The sequence below is a fragment of the Tilletiopsis washingtonensis genome, assembly GCF_003144115.1.
Source record: "Tilletiopsis washingtonensis strain MCA 4186 unplaced genomic scaffold FA09scaffold_20, whole genome shotgun sequence".
NCBI classification, from domain to species: Eukaryota; Fungi; Basidiomycota; class Exobasidiomycetes; order Entylomatales; genus Tilletiopsis; species Tilletiopsis washingtonensis.
Window position 1 is genome coordinate 64,368 of NW_020312017.1, and position 14,565 is coordinate 78,932.

Sequence of the window (14,565 nt, forward strand, 5' to 3'; positions counted from 1 at the left end):
GATGTCGCACATGGACCGCGGCACGCCGTTCCAGGTGCCGCCGCCGCCGCGTGCAGGCCCGAGCGGCTCGTCTGCCATCTCGCGCCTGCCGCCGCCGTCGGCACTGCCGCACCCCTCGCCGGCCGGCGCGCCGATGCCGCCCACGTTCGCCTCGCCCAGCGCCGCCGCCAAGCTCGGCGCCGGCCCGCACCGCAGCACGATGCGTCTGACGGGCCCGCTGCCCAGTCTGATGCAGCTGCCGTGCTCGAGCGACCGCTCGACGTCGGGCATGACGCCCACGACGCCCATGGACAGCCCCGGCCTGCACGTCGGCATCAACGCCGCCGCGCCGCGCGTGCACCCGCCGACGGCGCGACAAGAGCTCATGCGGCTGCCTCCGCTGCGCCCTCGCGGCCCGTTCGAGGGCCCTTAGACTCGCCACCACCTTTTCGGACGCCCCTTTTCACGCCATCACATCTGCTTGCGCTTCTCATCAAGTGATCCTCTCGCATCTCTCCCCATGGGTCTTGGTCATGCCAGTCACCGGTCCGGTCAGACAGCTCCCTCTCTCACCTTACTACCCCCCCTACCCTGGCTCTCCCTCTCCCACGCCATGCCTTCGCGACTTGTTCGTCCGTCGGCGTCGCGTGCGTGCGTCATACGACTTCCCCTATCCCCCCCTCATCACGACTCGCTACACTGCCACTCTACTACTCCCCCCTACCTGTTTCGTCCCCCCTGCCCCGCTCTGTTCCTGCCGTGCTATTCTGTGCCCCCGCTGCTGCCTCTTCCCTGACGACCCGCGCGCGTCGTGCTGTACTACCTCCTTACTGCTATTCGGTGCTCTCACCTCGTCTCGCTTCTTCTCGCGCACATCGGCCCACCTAAAATGCAATCTGCTCAAACAACAGTCGCGTGCGCGTGGTGTGTCGCTCGCTCGCCGCAGCATGGCTCGTCATGAGGCACTCTTGCGCAGACAGGCTCCGCACAGCAGCAGACAAGTCGTGATTGCGTGCCTCAAGACGAGGCGTCAGAGGAGGGACATGAGGGTGGGTCTAGAGGACGTGAGGATGTGTCTAGCATGATGGAGCGCAGCCGGCCAGCGGCGCGCCTCAGGACTCGTGCACTGGCTCCTGCTGCATCTGGTGCGGCAGCGAGGCCGGGCGCTGTTTCGGGCTGGGCGACGAGCCAAAGAAGAGTGCGTCGGTGCCGCCCTTTGACGCTCTCGGATTGTGCTGCAGCGTGCCTGGCGCATCGCGGGCGTAGTCGAACGGCGCCGCCGAGTCGAACGAGGCAGCAGATGACGAGGAAGGGTTGCGCAGCGAGGAGCTGGCGCTTCCTGGCTCGGCTAGGCAGCCGCGACGCCAGGCCTCGAGTGCGCCGTCTTCGCTCTCCTCGGTCGAAGGGCACGTCGACTCGGACCAGTACGACTGCAGTGGCTGAGCATGCACGTCGTGCGCTTCGCCGAAGGAAAGTGCGAGCCCGGAGAGGGGACGCCAGGCGAACGGATCGGCGGGCAGCGAAGGCGACGTGTCGACGGAGGTGCGCGGCGAAATGAAGGGACTGACACCGTCCAGCGGCGTCAGTGGCCCGTGCGTGCCGGCCGACACGGGCGAGTCGTAGTGCACGAAGGGCGAGCCGAGCGAGCGCAAGGCTTGTGTGGGACTGGCGTTGGGCGTGAAAGAGAATGGACGCCGTGATTGGAGCAGATACTGCGGACCGCCCGTCGTAGGTGCGTGCGAGGCACGCGTACGCGCTTCGGGCGAGACATGGCGAGCGCCGAGGTTGGCGGTCATAACGGAGCCGGAGACGGCGAGGCGTTCGAGACCATCGATGCTGGTGATGCAGTCTCCCGAGCCGCGCTGTGCGCCAGGCGAGCTGAGGTGGTCCGACGTCTCATCGACGGGCACGTCGCTGGGTCCGCGAGGAGCAGGTGCGATGGCGCGCCACGCCTCCGTCGCAGGTGCGCTGAGCGGCATGTCGGCGTCCGAGTGCATCTCGTGGTAGATCTGGTCGTCGGACGATGCTGGAAGCCCTTGCTCCTCGGGCGGCGCAGACTCGCCGCACTCGCTCACGCTGCTGCTGCGCATCCACTCGAGCGCCGGCGAGCGGCGACGCGTGGGCACCTCGCGAGGCTGAGACACAATCTCTTGCGCCAGAGGAGTCGTCTCGCTGCGACGACGAGGTGTGGAGGATGAGGATGGTCGACGTGCTGCGAGATGCGCCATTCGCACGGCAGCGGGCACAGCTGACGGACCGATGGCCTCGTAGGACTCGCTCGACGAGCGCTGGTGCTGGCGAGCCGTCTCGGCTGAGCCGCGTCTCCATGCACCACGGCGATGCAGAGGCGCAAGAGGCTGGGCGTGCAGTCCGGTCGCGACGTCGGACGGCCCTTCGGAGAGAGGCGCCTCGCCGTTGCGCCAGTCTCGCGGATGGCTGTCGGTGCGCGCCGCTCTGTGCTGGCTTGTCTCTGCAGCCGTGCCCCACCTGCTCTCACGCCTAGAAGGCTGCGCATGCGCCGTCGCCGATGATCGACGAGGCTGCCAGTTCTCCTGCGCCGGCGCGTCGTGCGAGTGCCAGTTGGGCGTCTGGCGCGGTACGGAGGCGCGACTCTCGGCTTCGAGCTTGAGAAAGTCGCGCACGAGACGCTGGTACTGGCTTTCCCAGAAGACGGCATCGGCAGAGGCGCGGACGGCCGTGTCGCGGTAGTACTCGAGCGCTGCAGGTGCGACGCGTCAGGCGTGTATGACGTGCAGCTGGACAGACCAGGCGACGTACCGAGCTCAAGGTCGTTGATCTTTGCAAGAGCCTGTGGACAGCTTCAGTGGTGGACTTGTGGAAGACCTCGATGCATGACTTACACGCGCGAGGAGCACCGGCATCGGCGTCGAGTTGAGGACGTTGATCGCCTCTTGGCTCAGCATCGCGTCGACGCGAGTTGGCTCGGGCGTGATGAGCTGCGCTGCTGCTAGAGTGTACGAGAGGCCCGCTGCGACATGATCGTGCAGAGAAGGTGCACTGCTTGGTCCGCTGAGTGGTGCCGTGCGGTACTCGAGTGGCGAGCTGCTCCGCTCGCCGTCCGCTGTAGAGGCCACGTGCGCAGGCACCGTGACGGCAGGTAGAGGCACGATAGGCAGACGCTTACGCTGTCCAGTCGTGAGGTCGAGCGGACGACCAAGCGGCGGCGGCATGGGTGCTGCCTCGGAGCACAGCATCGGGCGGTCTTGCGAAGGCGCGCCCGGACGCGACGGTGTCTCTTGCGCCTTGCGCAGTGCCAGAGCGGCTGCGACGAGCGCAGCCGACGTGCGAGGTGACGTGTCGCGAGCGTGCACATCGGGGCTGGGAAAGAGGTCGAGGAAGTTGTTGGGCGAGAGCGTCGACTCGGGCGACGCGCTGAACTGCAGGTCGGGCGAGTCGGACGGCGAGCGGCGAGCGCCTGCATCAGTGATGGGCGCAGTGGTGGGCAGCGGCGGCAGCGCCGAGGTGGGCGCCGAGCGCGAGGCCTGACTGCGAGCGCGCCATGACGATGAGCGGGCGGTGGAGTTGGAGTACTGGCGCGGCGAGAGCTGCGGGCGCTGCTGCGGCAGCGGCGGCAGGCGCGTGTCGGAGCTGCCGAGCGTGGGCGAGTCGCCGCGGCTGGAGTGGGTGCTGGCGTGGCCGTGCGAGCGCTGCTGCTGGCGGCGTTGCTGCGGTGGTGGTGGTGCGGAGGAGGACGAGGCCGCGGCACTGCCAGGAGGCGGCCCGCTGCGGCGTGCAGAAGCGGCGGCGGAGGCGGGCGAGGGTGTGCGGTGGTGCGAGCGCGGCGGCGGCGGAGCGGAGAGGTGCCCGCCGCCAACCCGCGACGGCGGCGGCGGCGCTGGGTGCGGCTGCTGCGGCACGCCGGCGGACATGGTGTGGTGGTGATGAAGCGAGAAGAAGAGGCGTGGCTGCTCTTGTATGCCAGGGTGCTAGCGCTGCGCTCGGCGTCGGCGCCTCGGCCAGCTGCGAGGGGAAGCAGACAGGGGCGCCAAGTGTGACAGCATACGCACGCCGCGGTGCATCGGGCAGGCGGCCGCGCTCGACCTGCCCTTCTCGGCCCCACTCGTCCGTGCATCACACCGGCCAGCGCACCGCTTTGCTCTCATCTCGCCGAGATCACACACAGACGTGCGGCACCGGCTGCACCCTCTCACTGTCAACCGGCGGGCCGGCGTTGTGGGGTGCACACGACGCTGGCCGGCGGCGGACCGCTCGAGGTGGAGCCGCGGCGGCTCGCCCCACAGAACTCTGCTTCACGACCCTCACCGCCGCTCTTCGTCTCGCTCCGCCGCCGCAAGAGCAAGAGCCTCGCAACGCCGCATAAGGAATCTCCCGCTGCGCACTGCACGCTGCAGCCTGGCCTAGGTCTGCCAAGCACCTCGCTCGCCGACTCCAGCGCTGAAGTACATGCCTCGCCGTGACGACGCCTCGACCGGCACTCGGCGACTGCCTTCTCGCCGGCGCGCCTTCGCCTCAGGGGGTGATCCGAATGGCTCTCTCGCGCGAGAGCGGCAACGACGGCCGCCGCTTGATTGGTGCCAGATGGGAGAGAGGCTCATCAAACGTCGAGGCGCTCAGCTCCGCTGTCTCTCACCACCATCTCGTCCTCGCTGTGACTGAGGCGGTCAACGTATCATTCTTCCAGCCGATCTGGACGAGTCTGCTGCTCGCTTGTGCTCTAGGACGAGCCTCAAGCATCTGTCTCGCTCCCACTCGACTTCGCCGCTCGCACTCTCCCACGCCGCTCATCATGCCGCCCAAGGTGAGTTTTCGTCGACAAGATCCTGCGTGTCACGCACATGCTGACGCTGTCTTGCAGAAGGAGAAGCAAGAGACTAAGGCCGCTGCGGCGCCTCCCTGGACGTCCGACCAGAACGCACTCCTCATCGCGGCGGTGGCAGATGTCGTCATCGCTAACCGTCGGAGCCTGTACGACAATCCCGGCCTTGAGCGTGAGTGAAGCCGTGGCCAGGCGTGTGTCAGGGCCGATACTCAGACCTAATGGCCTGCAGCCTGGCGTGCTATCAATCGCGGCAGCCTACTCAACGGTCGTCTGATCACGCTGCTCAAGGCGGTCTGCTCGGCGCACGGAGCAGCGCACTGGCGTCCTCCCACCAAGGAAAAGGAAGAAGCAGACGCGGCGAAGCTCAAAGCGAGTCAGAGCAAGGCGCCCGCCAAGACCGGCAACGCAGCCTCAGCGAAAGCCGGCAGCAGCAAGGCGAAGGCCATAAAGGAGGATGATGGCAGCGAGGAGGAAGAGAAGCCCAAGCCCAAGGTGACGGCGGCGCAGAACAAGAAGGCCATGACCGAAGCGGCGCTCGCCGCCGTGTGCGCCAGCAGCACGACGATCGACGACGACGAGGACGTGCCGCCTCCACCGCCGCCTCGTGCTCCCAAGAAGGAGGCCAAGGCATCTGCCAAGCCTTCGGCCAAGGACATCGCGCCTTCGTCGTCCGAGGAGGAGGAGGAACAGCAAGCCGAAGCGAAGCCTTCGCCCGAGGTCGAGGTCGTCATCGTCAAGAAGCCCAAGAGCAAGGGCAAGCCGGCGTCGAAGAAGGCCAAGCCCGCGACGCCCTCGGAGCCGGAAGACGACGACGAGGCCTCGAACTGCGCGGAAGGCACGCAGCACGCCAACACCGACAGCGAGGTCGAGGCGGTGCGCCGCAAGATCATCAAGAGCCCTGCGCCGGCCATGATCAAGGCGGTAAGTGTCGCGTCGACGTTCTGCTTGCCCCTTCTCACTACGCGCTTCACAGAAGAAGGCTGCCGCTGAGGCGAGCAGCAGCAAGGCCAAGCCCGAATCGGCGAAGAGCAAGCCCAAAGCTACGAAGCGCAAGGCACGCACGCCGTCGGACGACTCAGACGACGGCTCGGCGCCGTACGAAGAGGCGCAGGAGTCGGCCGAGGAGGACGATGACGACGCCTCGTCGCAGCACGACGTCGTCACGTCTGCCGAGAGCGATGCACGCTCGACGCCCGACAGCGAGGTGGAGCGTCGTCAGAAGAAGAAGGCGAAGAAGAGCCGCTGAGCTGCTTCGACGTCGGCAGCCACCCGCTACCCGCTCTCACCCCGCTCTACACCCTCGACGCACGCCCTTGTGCCGACCGCTTCACACCATCGCGACCCGTGCGTCGCGCGCGCTCACGCCCGAGCCAGGCCGTCTCTGTCTCCTCCTGCCGCCGTGGCAGTCTCATCCCGTAACGACACGCTTCTTGACCTCGCCTGCGACTGCGTGCGCTTTGAGAGAGATGTCTCGGCGAGCGGCGGAGGGATGCAGGTCGCCGCGAGGGGCAGCCGTCAGGGGCTCCCATGCGCGGCATGTGGTGGAGATGGACCCTCGGGGCCGCGGCGACGCGCACGCGTTGTGTGGCGGAACGAGAGGTGCAGCGGGTCAGGCACGGCCGCGTGGCAGCAGCATCACCCGCAGCAGATGGAGCGTGTCGCGAGCTCAGCCGGGCTGCATGCTGGCAAAGCCCTCACGCCCACACGCCGCAGCGAGAGGAGCTCGAGTTAGGCGGGCCCGACGTGCCGCCGGCTCGCAGCGCAGCCGCCGCAGGCCGGCGGCTCGCAAGCGCTCGGCCGCTCGCGCATGCGTGCCCCGCGCCGCACAAGCCATCGCGCATGCATGAACGCACAGCGGCACTCCGGCGCCGCGAGATCACCCTCCTGCAGCTGGCGGCTGCATCCGCCTTGCTCCCGGGCACGGCGCCGGGACCGTCAGGCGCTGTTCCTGGCGCTGGAGCTGCGCCCCAGAAGGCAGCATCCAGGCGGCGTAGGAGATGCAGAGGGAGAGCGAATCAGCATGCGGAGGGGGTGCGGCAGCGCTGCCCGATGTGGATGCTCGCGCGGTAACGACGGCACATAAGAGAGGGCGCGCGAGCTTTTCTCTCTCTCTCCCACATCCTCAAGCACTCACTCGTCTGTCTCAAGCACCTGCCCCTGCCTCTTAGCATGAAGTTCGTCGCCGCCGCCCTCGCGCTCGTCAGCGCCCTCGCGCTCGTCGCCGCTGCCGACGACCGCCAGACGATCGACTTTACCGACGCCGACGGCGGCGAGGGTTTCTGGTGAGCGCTTTCAGTCGACGTTCGCGAGGGATGCTGGCTGTCATGCACGAGCGTCGCGGTGCTGCGGGCGAGGAGGCAGCTCGGCGACGGCGACGTGGACCTCTTCGCGCCCCCAGACCTTGCGCCTTCGTCCTCTTCTTCTGACACACACGCACCCCTCGCCAGCAAGAAGTGGAAGTGCGCCTGCATCAACTACGTGCCCAACGACTCGAGCCTCTACTTCCAGGCGGCCTACTGCCAGCCCGGCGACGCACGCAACAACGCGCGCGACACGACGGCGCGTGTCTTCTGCTCGTTCACTGACGGCACCAACAAGAAGTGAGCACCCAGCGAGAGCGGCCGTGCATAGCACCGACTGACGCACGCACTGCTCCCACCCCAGGCTCGTCAACAAGCACATCGCGGCGGCCACGGGCGGCCACCTGCACCAGTACTAAGCATGCGCACGGCTGGGCGCCCACGCCGCAGCGACTGGAGCTGCGCAGCAATGTCCCAGCTCCGCACATATACTTTCGTCTACACCCCATGGCGCACGACCTGAATGGCACGCTCCTTTTGCGGCGCTGCGAGGCAGACATGGCCTCTGACTGAGGTCGGGCTACGCTGTTGAGAGTGCCGTGCCGCGAATGCCGTCCAGGACCGGTGGGAAGGAGCGCAGCTGCGTGGCCCCGTGCTGCAGCTCGCAGACTTGGACGCCCATGACAGAGACGGCAGTCCCCAGAGCTCGGCCCTCGCGAGGTCACGCAGTCTAGTCAAACGTGCATGCTGGGATCGGCGATGCAGCCCGAGCAGCTCTCGTGTGCGGCTGCCCCGCAGCCCGGCCGCTAGCCGCGGCCAGGCACGTCCGAGCCAGAACGTGCCTCGAAGAGGAGTTTGCTGGCTGCCTGTGTCCGATGCGGCTGCGGCGAGTGAGCATGTCTCGCATGGCGCTGCAGACGGTGACGCTTGAGAGCAGCTGATCTGCGGCTGTCCCGCTTGCCTGCGCTGCCCGCGGCCGCGGCGTGGCTCCCGATGTGCCGGCGGCTGGCGCGGCGCGCTCGGCGCAGATGCCGGCGGCACGCTTCTGCGGCTGCGCGCCACGCGGTGCGGCGCTCCTGCATCTCCCCCGCATCCGCATGACAGCACACGGCACTCCGGCGTCCGCCGCGAGATCTCCTCGTGGTCGCCTCGCCGTCGCCTCCACTCGCTGCCGAACAGCGCGAGCCCCAAGGGGCCGTGCGCTGCAGCTGGTGCCAGAGGGGCCACCGCAGCCGTGCAAGAGGCGCGCGGCTCGCGGCATGCGGCGTGCCGAGCGGCAGACGTCAGCGATGCAGCGGAGGCCCAGCACCAGGAACAGCGAGGCGCATGCCGATGAGCTGAGAAAGGGGAGAAGCAGCGCTGTGCTCGACGTCCCCGCTCGCTGTGCTGCATGCCTCTGCGAGCTACATAAGCCCGCAGCGGCCAGCGCTCCAGGCTCCCTCCCTCCCATCCTCAAGCACCTCCACTCGCTCGTCTGAAGCAACTCTCCACCCAAGATGCACTTCCTCGCCTCCGTCGTCGCGCTCTTCAGCGCCCTCATGCTCGTGTCGGCCATTGACGAGCGCGTGCTTGTCAAGTTCAACGACTCCAAAGGCGGCGTCGACTACTGGTGAGCCGCAGCGTCGGTGCTCTCAAGCGCAGAGCCTGACATCTGTCCTGGCGCAGCAAGCAGTGGAAGTGCGCCTGCGTCAACTACCAGCCCAAGGACACGTCGTACGAGTTCGCCGTCAGCGGCGCCTACTGCAACCCGGGCGACTTCCAGGGCCGCAACCCCGACAGCGAGGCAAAGGTGTACTGCGTCTTCACCAACGGCAAGGACACCAAGTAAGTGTCTTCGGCGCGTGCGGCTCGACGTGAGAAAGCGGTGGGCGAGCGTCCTCGAGCTGACAGCATCCTTTCTGCTACCTCAGGACGGTCAACAAGCACATCGCTGCGGCCACCGGCGGCACCCTCTCGAGCTGAGCGCCGGCCGCATGTCCAGCAGAGAGGCGCAGACTGCTGCTGCAGGCGTTCAGCGATCTGCTGGCCTCGCCGTGTATACCCTCGCAAGCCGAGCCGAACCTTCATGACACACGTCTCTTAACACCTTTTCTCTCGCCTTGCCTGACTATTGTGTTCCCCTTTGAGGCGAGGACGGAGGCAAGCAGCAGCAGCGAGAGGAGTCTGAAAGTCCGTGTTGACGTCGGCGCCGCGCGTGCGGCCCAGCCGCACACTCAGGAACGGGAGAGGGGCAGTCCCGCGAGCGATAGAAGAGCGCGAAGCTCGGCTCGGTGCGGTGAGTCAAGCTGCCGTCTGGTTTTCTCTACCTCGCTACCACCAACACTCGTACCACCAATGCTCTCCAGTCCTCGCGAGATGAGCTATAGGCCTCCAGGCCGCTCTCGCCGACAAGCTGCCGGCGATCCCAACGCCGCTCGCCGCGTCACTTCAACGGCGTCACCCGCCGCTGCGCCGCATGCGTCCGTCGGTCAGGAAGAGGAGCTCTTCTACGCCGGCATGTATGCGCCGGCGGCGGAGCGTCTCGAGCCCAACTGCCCGACTCCAGCTCCGTCCGCCTCAGACTGTTTCCACGAGAGACGGCGCGCGAGGCACGCGCGGACTGCCACGACTACGGCGGCAGCGACAGCCGCCGCGACGGAGCAGGACGGTTCAGCTCGCGAAGCTGGTTCGCGGGCGGGCAGTGCCAGCGATCTCGCGACGCCACTTCACACTGCAGCACGTCCGTCGAGCGCTTCAAGTGTTCGCACCGGCAGTGGCGCGCTTGTCGTCGGCGAAGGACAGCTCAAAAGCGTGAAGGCAACCACACAACAGAGCAAGAAGTCTGCCGAGCCGACGTCGCGATACTCGATTGCTGCTGGCCGGGAGGAGAAGCGCAAGCAGCAAGCAGCCGCGTCTAAGGCCGCCCGGAACGAGCAGCCAGACTCGTCTGAGGACACCGAAGAGGAATCAGAGGAGGGGTCTGAGGAGGAAGCCTCAGCGTGTTGTATGAAGGCATCGTTCTTGCACAGAGACTTCGTATTCATCTGTCCGATGCGGACCTGGACGCTCTCCTGCTGCAAGCCGAAGAACTGAAATCAGCGCTGCCTTCCCCGGACCTACCCAAACAAGAACTCGAGCTCGTCGATCTTACCTCGGCGCCGTGGAACCGTTCCAACATCCTGCCACCGAGCACCAGCGAGCCGCTGCTGAGATGGCTCAAGAGCTTCTATCAAGAGCATGTGCAGCCCCTACACTCCGCGATCGAGCCGCGCTTTCAAGAGTCTTTGAGAATCCGAGCCATCTCGTATCCAAAGATCCGAAGGAGGCTGGCGGAGTTCGGTCCCGAAGTGAGTCGTGCACTAGCTTTCAGGCGTGCAAGACTGACGGCTACTCTCAGGCAGAGTTGGTGCATCCCACACGGGCGTGGGCGACGGTCTTCGAGGGCGAGGCGTGGAGGAAGACGCGAGGAGACGTCTCTCATCCCAGCATCCTGCTCAACGTCAGTCACGAGCCATTCACGGTGCACCTGCACGCGGGTCCAACCCGGACGGCTTCAGGCGAGCGTCTGCCTCCCGGAGATAAGTACAAGGGCCCCGACATCGTCTCCACGCTCGTGCTCCAGCCTGGGCACATTCTCTTCCACCGGCCTCTGGCCGAGCGGCGCTACCGCCTGGCTCCGGCGTCGCAGGCAGGAGACGGCCCAGCTTCGGACTACTGGGCTGTCGCGCTGACGAGACCTTTCTATCTGCCGCGCGAGAAGATCGTCAAGCATTGGCGAAAGATCATGGCTAAGGCTATGAAGAAAGTCGCACCTCCTCCAAAGCGAACGTCGAAGAAGTGGGCGGTCTACGAAAAGGAAGGGCGGGCGGTGGCGAAGTGGGCGGCCAACGTGGCGTCGGATGCCCTGGTAGCCCATAGAGCGAAGGTCAAGAGGTCAGGGATCATACTGGCGAAGATGCTGGCAGAGATCGCTGCAGAAGATTCCGACGACGGCGTTCAGCAGGACGCAGCTCGTCAGGCCAAGCGACCCCGACTCTCATGAAAAGAAAGACGCACTGAGGCGCTGCGTCTCACTTCGCTTTGAGTACGCTGTGCCCTTTAGTTGTCTCAGAAGCTGGCTGCGAATGAAACAAATGCTCGAGTTCAGCAGGCGTGAGCGTGCATCCGACGCTGCGCGAGGCCGTCTCGACGACGGGCTAAAAGGTGTGACGTTGAGCGCACTTCTCAACGATGCCCGCAGCAGCACTTCCTGTCTGCAAGTCCGCGCCGGCTCGATGAATTAATAGTGCTCGTTCATGCTGCTGCTTGAACTGGGAGCGAGCGCTGAACTCAAGCAGAGGCCGTCGAGGGTCCTGCGTTGCGTGCTTTCTTGCCGACGCGTGACCTCTCGCGCGCGCAGCGCTTCAACGGCGCGCCGCGCATGCGCCTCGCTCCGTTGCAGCTTCCTCTTCACGACCACCACAGCCCGGCGCAGTGGCAACAGAGACGAGGCGAGATGGCACGCCACGCTCGCACATCTGCTGGCTGGTGGTGCGAGAGCAGCGAGGCGCGACAAAAGACCTTGGCTGCCCATGCTGAATCAGCTCGAGGGCGTGTGACAGGGGCCGGTCCGCGACACTCAGTGTGGACAGCGCGCCGATGAGGCTGCAGAGCGCCGCATGGAGCAGCGAGCAATGGGGAAGCCAGCGCTTGAGCATCGCTCTTCAGCTCCACCACCGCCGCAGCCAGGGCAATCATGGACTCTCTCCTGCATTCCCTCCGCCGCGCTCGCGCTTTCCGCACCACGCTTCACGCCCAGCCAGGCGGCGCCGTCACGCTGCGTGCTGAGCTGCAACTGGCCGCCGCCGCCGCAGGAGCACGCGAGGAGGAGGACCCAGACTTTCACGTTGGCCTCTTCGCGCCGAGGGAGGATGCAGACTTCTCCGTCGGCCTCTACGCGCCGATGGAGGAAGCGAATGGCGTTGATCAGACGCAGGACGCCGCAGGTGAGTAGCGCTACATGACGGGTGGCGCGCGTGTGCTTGCTGAACAGCCCATTGACGCTCGCGGCGCCAGCTGCAGCACCTCATGCGCCGGACGTTGCTTATGCCCTGGCCGTCGACCGCAACAACGCCGTGGGCGCCGAGCGCAGCGTTGCCGATGTCTTTCACCCAGTGTCTACTGCGCCGTGCGTCGGTGCAGCTCCGCAGTTAGCTGGTGGTGCGTCGGGCGGAAACCAGCATGCGCCACGCGACGTCGTAGCCAACGCTGTCGACAAGGCGCAGCATCTCCAAGGCGCTCCGTCCTTGTCCGCGTGCAAAAAGAGGAAGCAAGGTGTCGATTCCGAGTCTCCGTCTGCTGCAGCTAGCAGCGTGACCGAGGCCAATGCAAGAAGGGCATCTGTCGTCTTTCTTCCTCCTGCGCATCACGGTCAGACCGAGCAAAGCAAGGCCAAGTCTGCGCCGCAAAGCCTTGAACAGGCAGCGGCAGCTGAAGATGCTGGCGCACGGGACGCTCTTCCCGAAGCTGCTGCGCCACCGTCTTGCTCTGTTCCCGCCAAGACGCCCGAGCGGCGCATAGTGCGCGGTAAAGAGCGTGCAAAACGGACGTATGACTGGCTCGTTCAGGATTTGCCATATCTTGGCGACACGATGCACGACAACAAGGATCTGTGCCTGCTTTACTTTGGCCGCCAAGTTGCTCACAGAGTGGTGAGGCTGCGCCCGCTTGTCGCTGAGCTCGTCAATCAGTTTGCACAAGGCAAGGAGCTCTTGAAGGCACTCTACTCTGCGCGTGACCCTCGGACGGCGTTCATGCCAGGGCCTCTCTTGCTTCATTCTCCGGGACAGGCTCTGCATGACTCAAAAACCAAAGACTTTCTCTTTTGGCTGAAGGATCTGTACGCTGCCTTCATACTCCGGCTGCATCTGCTCTGTCGCCCAAGGTCCAGACGGACTCGACTGGAGAGTCTCGTGGCCTCAGCAGCAACGCGCAGGCGCGAGAAGGAGCTTCAAGATGCCGCCCTAATGCGCCGCATTACAAATTCAAACTTCGCCGCTGACAGCAGCCGCTCGCACGGTATCGTGCCAGCGGGCATGCAGCGCCCGCGTGAGGCCTGTCCCAGGGGGGAAAGCCTGAGCGGGCGCCTGAGCGGGCATGCACGAAGACGCCTGCCGTGCGCTGCCCTGGCCAGCATGGCAGGCGACTTCCTTTTCGGGGCCTTCGCGCGCCGACTACATCGGTGCCTCTGAGTTGTAGTCGCCGGCTACAACTCCTCTTCAATGTAGTCGAGTGTGCAGCGTCTCGCTGGCACCGCCGCCGCCGCCCGCACCTGCACAGCGCCGCCCCTGTGTGGCGCTCATCCGCTTGCGCACGAGCGGGGCCGTGTCCCCCCCTTGGACGGAGAGCGGCGCTCGCGCCCCTCTTGCTTCTTGACCACCACCACTGCACACGTCCGTTCACGCCGCACGATGGACCCTGCTTGGCATGCCGGCCCGGGCTGGGCGTCTGCGTCAAGCCCCGGCCCACGCCGCGCGGCGCCCATGCAGCCGCCGCCGCCGCACACGCCGCATCGCAGCGACGCCCAGCGTCCCGTCCTTGCGCCTTTGCAGCAGCAACCGCAGCAGTACGATCCGTCCTTCTCGCCCTACGGCGGCTCCCACTACCACCACGCCAAGCAAGCGCTCACGTGGCGCGAAGACGAGGAGCGGCGCCACAAGCGCGAGCGCCTGCAGCTCGAGCAGCAGCGTCTCCAGCTTCAGATGCAGGAGCAGCAGCGCGAGCGCATGCAGCTCGAGCAGCAGCGTCTCCAGCTTAAGATGCAGGAGCTACAGCAGCAGCAGCAGCACGCCGAGGAGACCTTCCAGCGCGAGCGTCGCGAAGCGCTGCAGATGCACGCATGGTCATCGCCGTGGCAGCCGCCGCCGCCGCAGCAGCCCACCGGCCAGCATCACCAGTCGCCGTCGGCTGGCCGCGCGTTTCCCCGTCAGCACACGCAGACGCAGGCGCAGGCGCAGGCGCAGCCGCAGCCGCCGTGGCTGCGTCGTCCGTACAGCGGCCCATCGCCCAGCAGTGCGGGCACGTCGTCGACCATCCATCCGCGCTTCGAGAGTGTGGCTCCGTCGCCAACAAACGATGCCTTTGGCTCGGCATCGCCGCCCCTCTTTCCCGGCGTGCCGGCCCCGCGGCCGGTGTCGCCTTCGCTGAAGCGGCCGCTGCTCGAGGTCCTCAACTCGGCCGCACCGGCCGCGCGCGCGGCTGGCTCGTCGTCGGCAACTGCCGCACGTACTCGCGCATCGATGCCACCGCCGGGCGTGGGCACCTCAACGTCTTTCTCTTCGGCTCCAGCATCGGGCTCTCTGGCTCCTGCCTGGACCGCCGGCGTCTCCATCAACGACGAGCGCCCGCCCAAGCGCGCGGTGAGTCCATGCCTCTGCGCTCGTTCCGCACTCGCGAGCGGCACCCAGCTCCTTGTTCCTCCGCGCCGTCACGCCGTCCGCGCTTTTTCTGGCACTCTCTCTCTCTCTC

General features: G+C 66.4%; 8 protein-coding genes across 8 annotated transcripts; 7 read left to right on the top strand and 1 right to left on the bottom strand.

Annotated features, from left to right (window-relative positions):
• The first annotated feature begins 112 nt into the window (after positions 1-112).
• On the top strand, positions 113-881 carry FA09DRAFT_331732 (hypothetical protein). The gene has a single exon (XM_025743158.1). It carries the CDS (start codon positions 134-136, stop codon positions 410-412), a length of 279 nt encoding a protein of 92 aa, XP_025596041.1. The 5' UTR covers positions 113-133; the 3' UTR covers positions 413-881.
• A 210-nt stretch (positions 882-1,091) lies between these two features.
• On the bottom strand, positions 1,092-3,869 carry FA09DRAFT_340709 (hypothetical protein; the record flags this gene model as incomplete). The annotated part of the gene is made up of 3 exons (XM_025744347.1): positions 1,092-2,698; positions 2,758-2,788; positions 2,841-3,869. The coding sequence occupies 3 exons, from the start codon at positions 3,867-3,869 to the stop codon at positions 1,092-1,094; spliced, it is 2,667 nt and encodes an 888-aa protein (XP_025596042.1).
• Positions 3,870-4,686: 817 nt separating this feature from the next.
• On the top strand, positions 4,687-6,354 carry FA09DRAFT_362448 (hypothetical protein). Its single transcript, XM_025745474.1, has 4 exons — positions 4,687-4,759; positions 4,817-4,949; positions 5,010-5,701; positions 5,754-6,354. The coding sequence occupies exons 1-4, from the start codon at positions 4,748-4,750 to the stop codon at positions 6,024-6,026; spliced, it is 1,110 nt and encodes a 369-aa protein (XP_025596043.1). The 5' UTR covers positions 4,687-4,747; the 3' UTR covers positions 6,027-6,354.
• Positions 6,355-6,930: 576 nt separating this feature from the next.
• FA09DRAFT_362449 (hypothetical protein) lies at positions 6,931-7,957 on the top strand. Its single transcript, XM_025745475.1, has 3 exons — positions 6,931-7,062; positions 7,228-7,380; positions 7,445-7,957. Exons 1-3 carry the CDS (start codon positions 6,950-6,952, stop codon positions 7,497-7,499), a joined length of 321 nt encoding a protein of 106 aa, XP_025596044.1. The 5' UTR covers positions 6,931-6,949; the 3' UTR covers positions 7,500-7,957.
• Positions 7,958-8,576: 619 nt separating this feature from the next.
• On the top strand, positions 8,577-9,042 carry FA09DRAFT_340712 (hypothetical protein; the record flags this gene model as incomplete). Its single annotated transcript, XM_025744348.1, has 3 exons — positions 8,577-8,689; positions 8,746-8,904; positions 8,991-9,042. 3 exons carry the CDS (start codon positions 8,577-8,579, stop codon positions 9,040-9,042), a joined length of 324 nt encoding a protein of 107 aa, XP_025596045.1.
• A 39-nt stretch (positions 9,043-9,081) lies between these two features.
• Positions 9,082-10,357, top strand: FA09DRAFT_125038 (hypothetical protein). Its single transcript, XM_025739053.1, has one exon. The coding sequence runs from the start codon at positions 9,415-9,417 to the stop codon at positions 10,150-10,152; it is 738 nt and encodes a 245-aa protein (XP_025596046.1). The 5' UTR covers positions 9,082-9,414; the 3' UTR covers positions 10,153-10,357.
• FA09DRAFT_125041 (hypothetical protein) lies at positions 10,073-11,204 on the top strand. The gene has a single exon (XM_025739054.1). The coding sequence runs from the start codon at positions 10,271-10,273 to the stop codon at positions 11,099-11,101; it is 831 nt and encodes a 276-aa protein (XP_025596047.1). The 5' UTR covers positions 10,073-10,270; the 3' UTR covers positions 11,102-11,204.
• A 590-nt stretch (positions 11,205-11,794) lies between these two features.
• FA09DRAFT_340713 (hypothetical protein) lies at positions 11,795-14,456 on the top strand (the record flags this gene model as incomplete). Its single annotated transcript, XM_025744349.1, has 3 exons — positions 11,795-12,044; positions 12,121-12,226; positions 13,616-14,456. Coding segments are annotated over 3 exons (1,197 nt in total), but the record flags the coding sequence as incomplete, so codon positions are not given.
• Positions 14,457-14,565: the final 109 nt, after the last annotated feature.

Bases quoted from the DNA above. Each gene is read 5' to 3' on its own strand.
- FA09DRAFT_331732 (XM_025743158.1), top strand. From the start codon at position 134: ATGCCGCCCACGTTCGCCTCGCCCAGCGCCGCCGCCAAGCTCGGCGCC.
- FA09DRAFT_362448 (XM_025745474.1), top strand. The intron at 4,950-5,009 runs GTGAGTGAAGCC...AATGGCCTGCAG, and splicing joins CGACAATCCCGGCCTTGAGC to CCTGGCGTGCTATCAATCGC. The intron at 5,702-5,753 runs GTAAGTGTCGCG...CGCGCTTCACAG, and splicing joins CGCCGGCCATGATCAAGGCG to AAGAAGGCTGCCGCTGAGGC.
- FA09DRAFT_362449 (XM_025745475.1), top strand. From the start codon at position 6,950: ATGAAGTTCGTCGCCGCCGCCCTCGCGCTCGTCAGCGCCCTCGCGCTC. The intron at 7,063-7,227 runs GTGAGCGCTTTC...ACCCCTCGCCAG, and splicing joins GACGGCGGCGAGGGTTTCTG to CAAGAAGTGGAAGTGCGCCT. The intron at 7,381-7,444 runs GTGAGCACCCAG...CTCCCACCCCAG, and splicing joins ACTGACGGCACCAACAAGAA to GCTCGTCAACAAGCACATCG.
- FA09DRAFT_125038 (XM_025739053.1), top strand. From the start codon at position 9,415: ATGCTCTCCAGTCCTCGCGAGATGAGCTATAGGCCTCCAGGCCGCTCT.
- FA09DRAFT_125041 (XM_025739054.1), top strand. From the start codon at position 10,271: ATGGCTCAAGAGCTTCTATCAAGAGCATGTGCAGCCCCTACACTCCGC.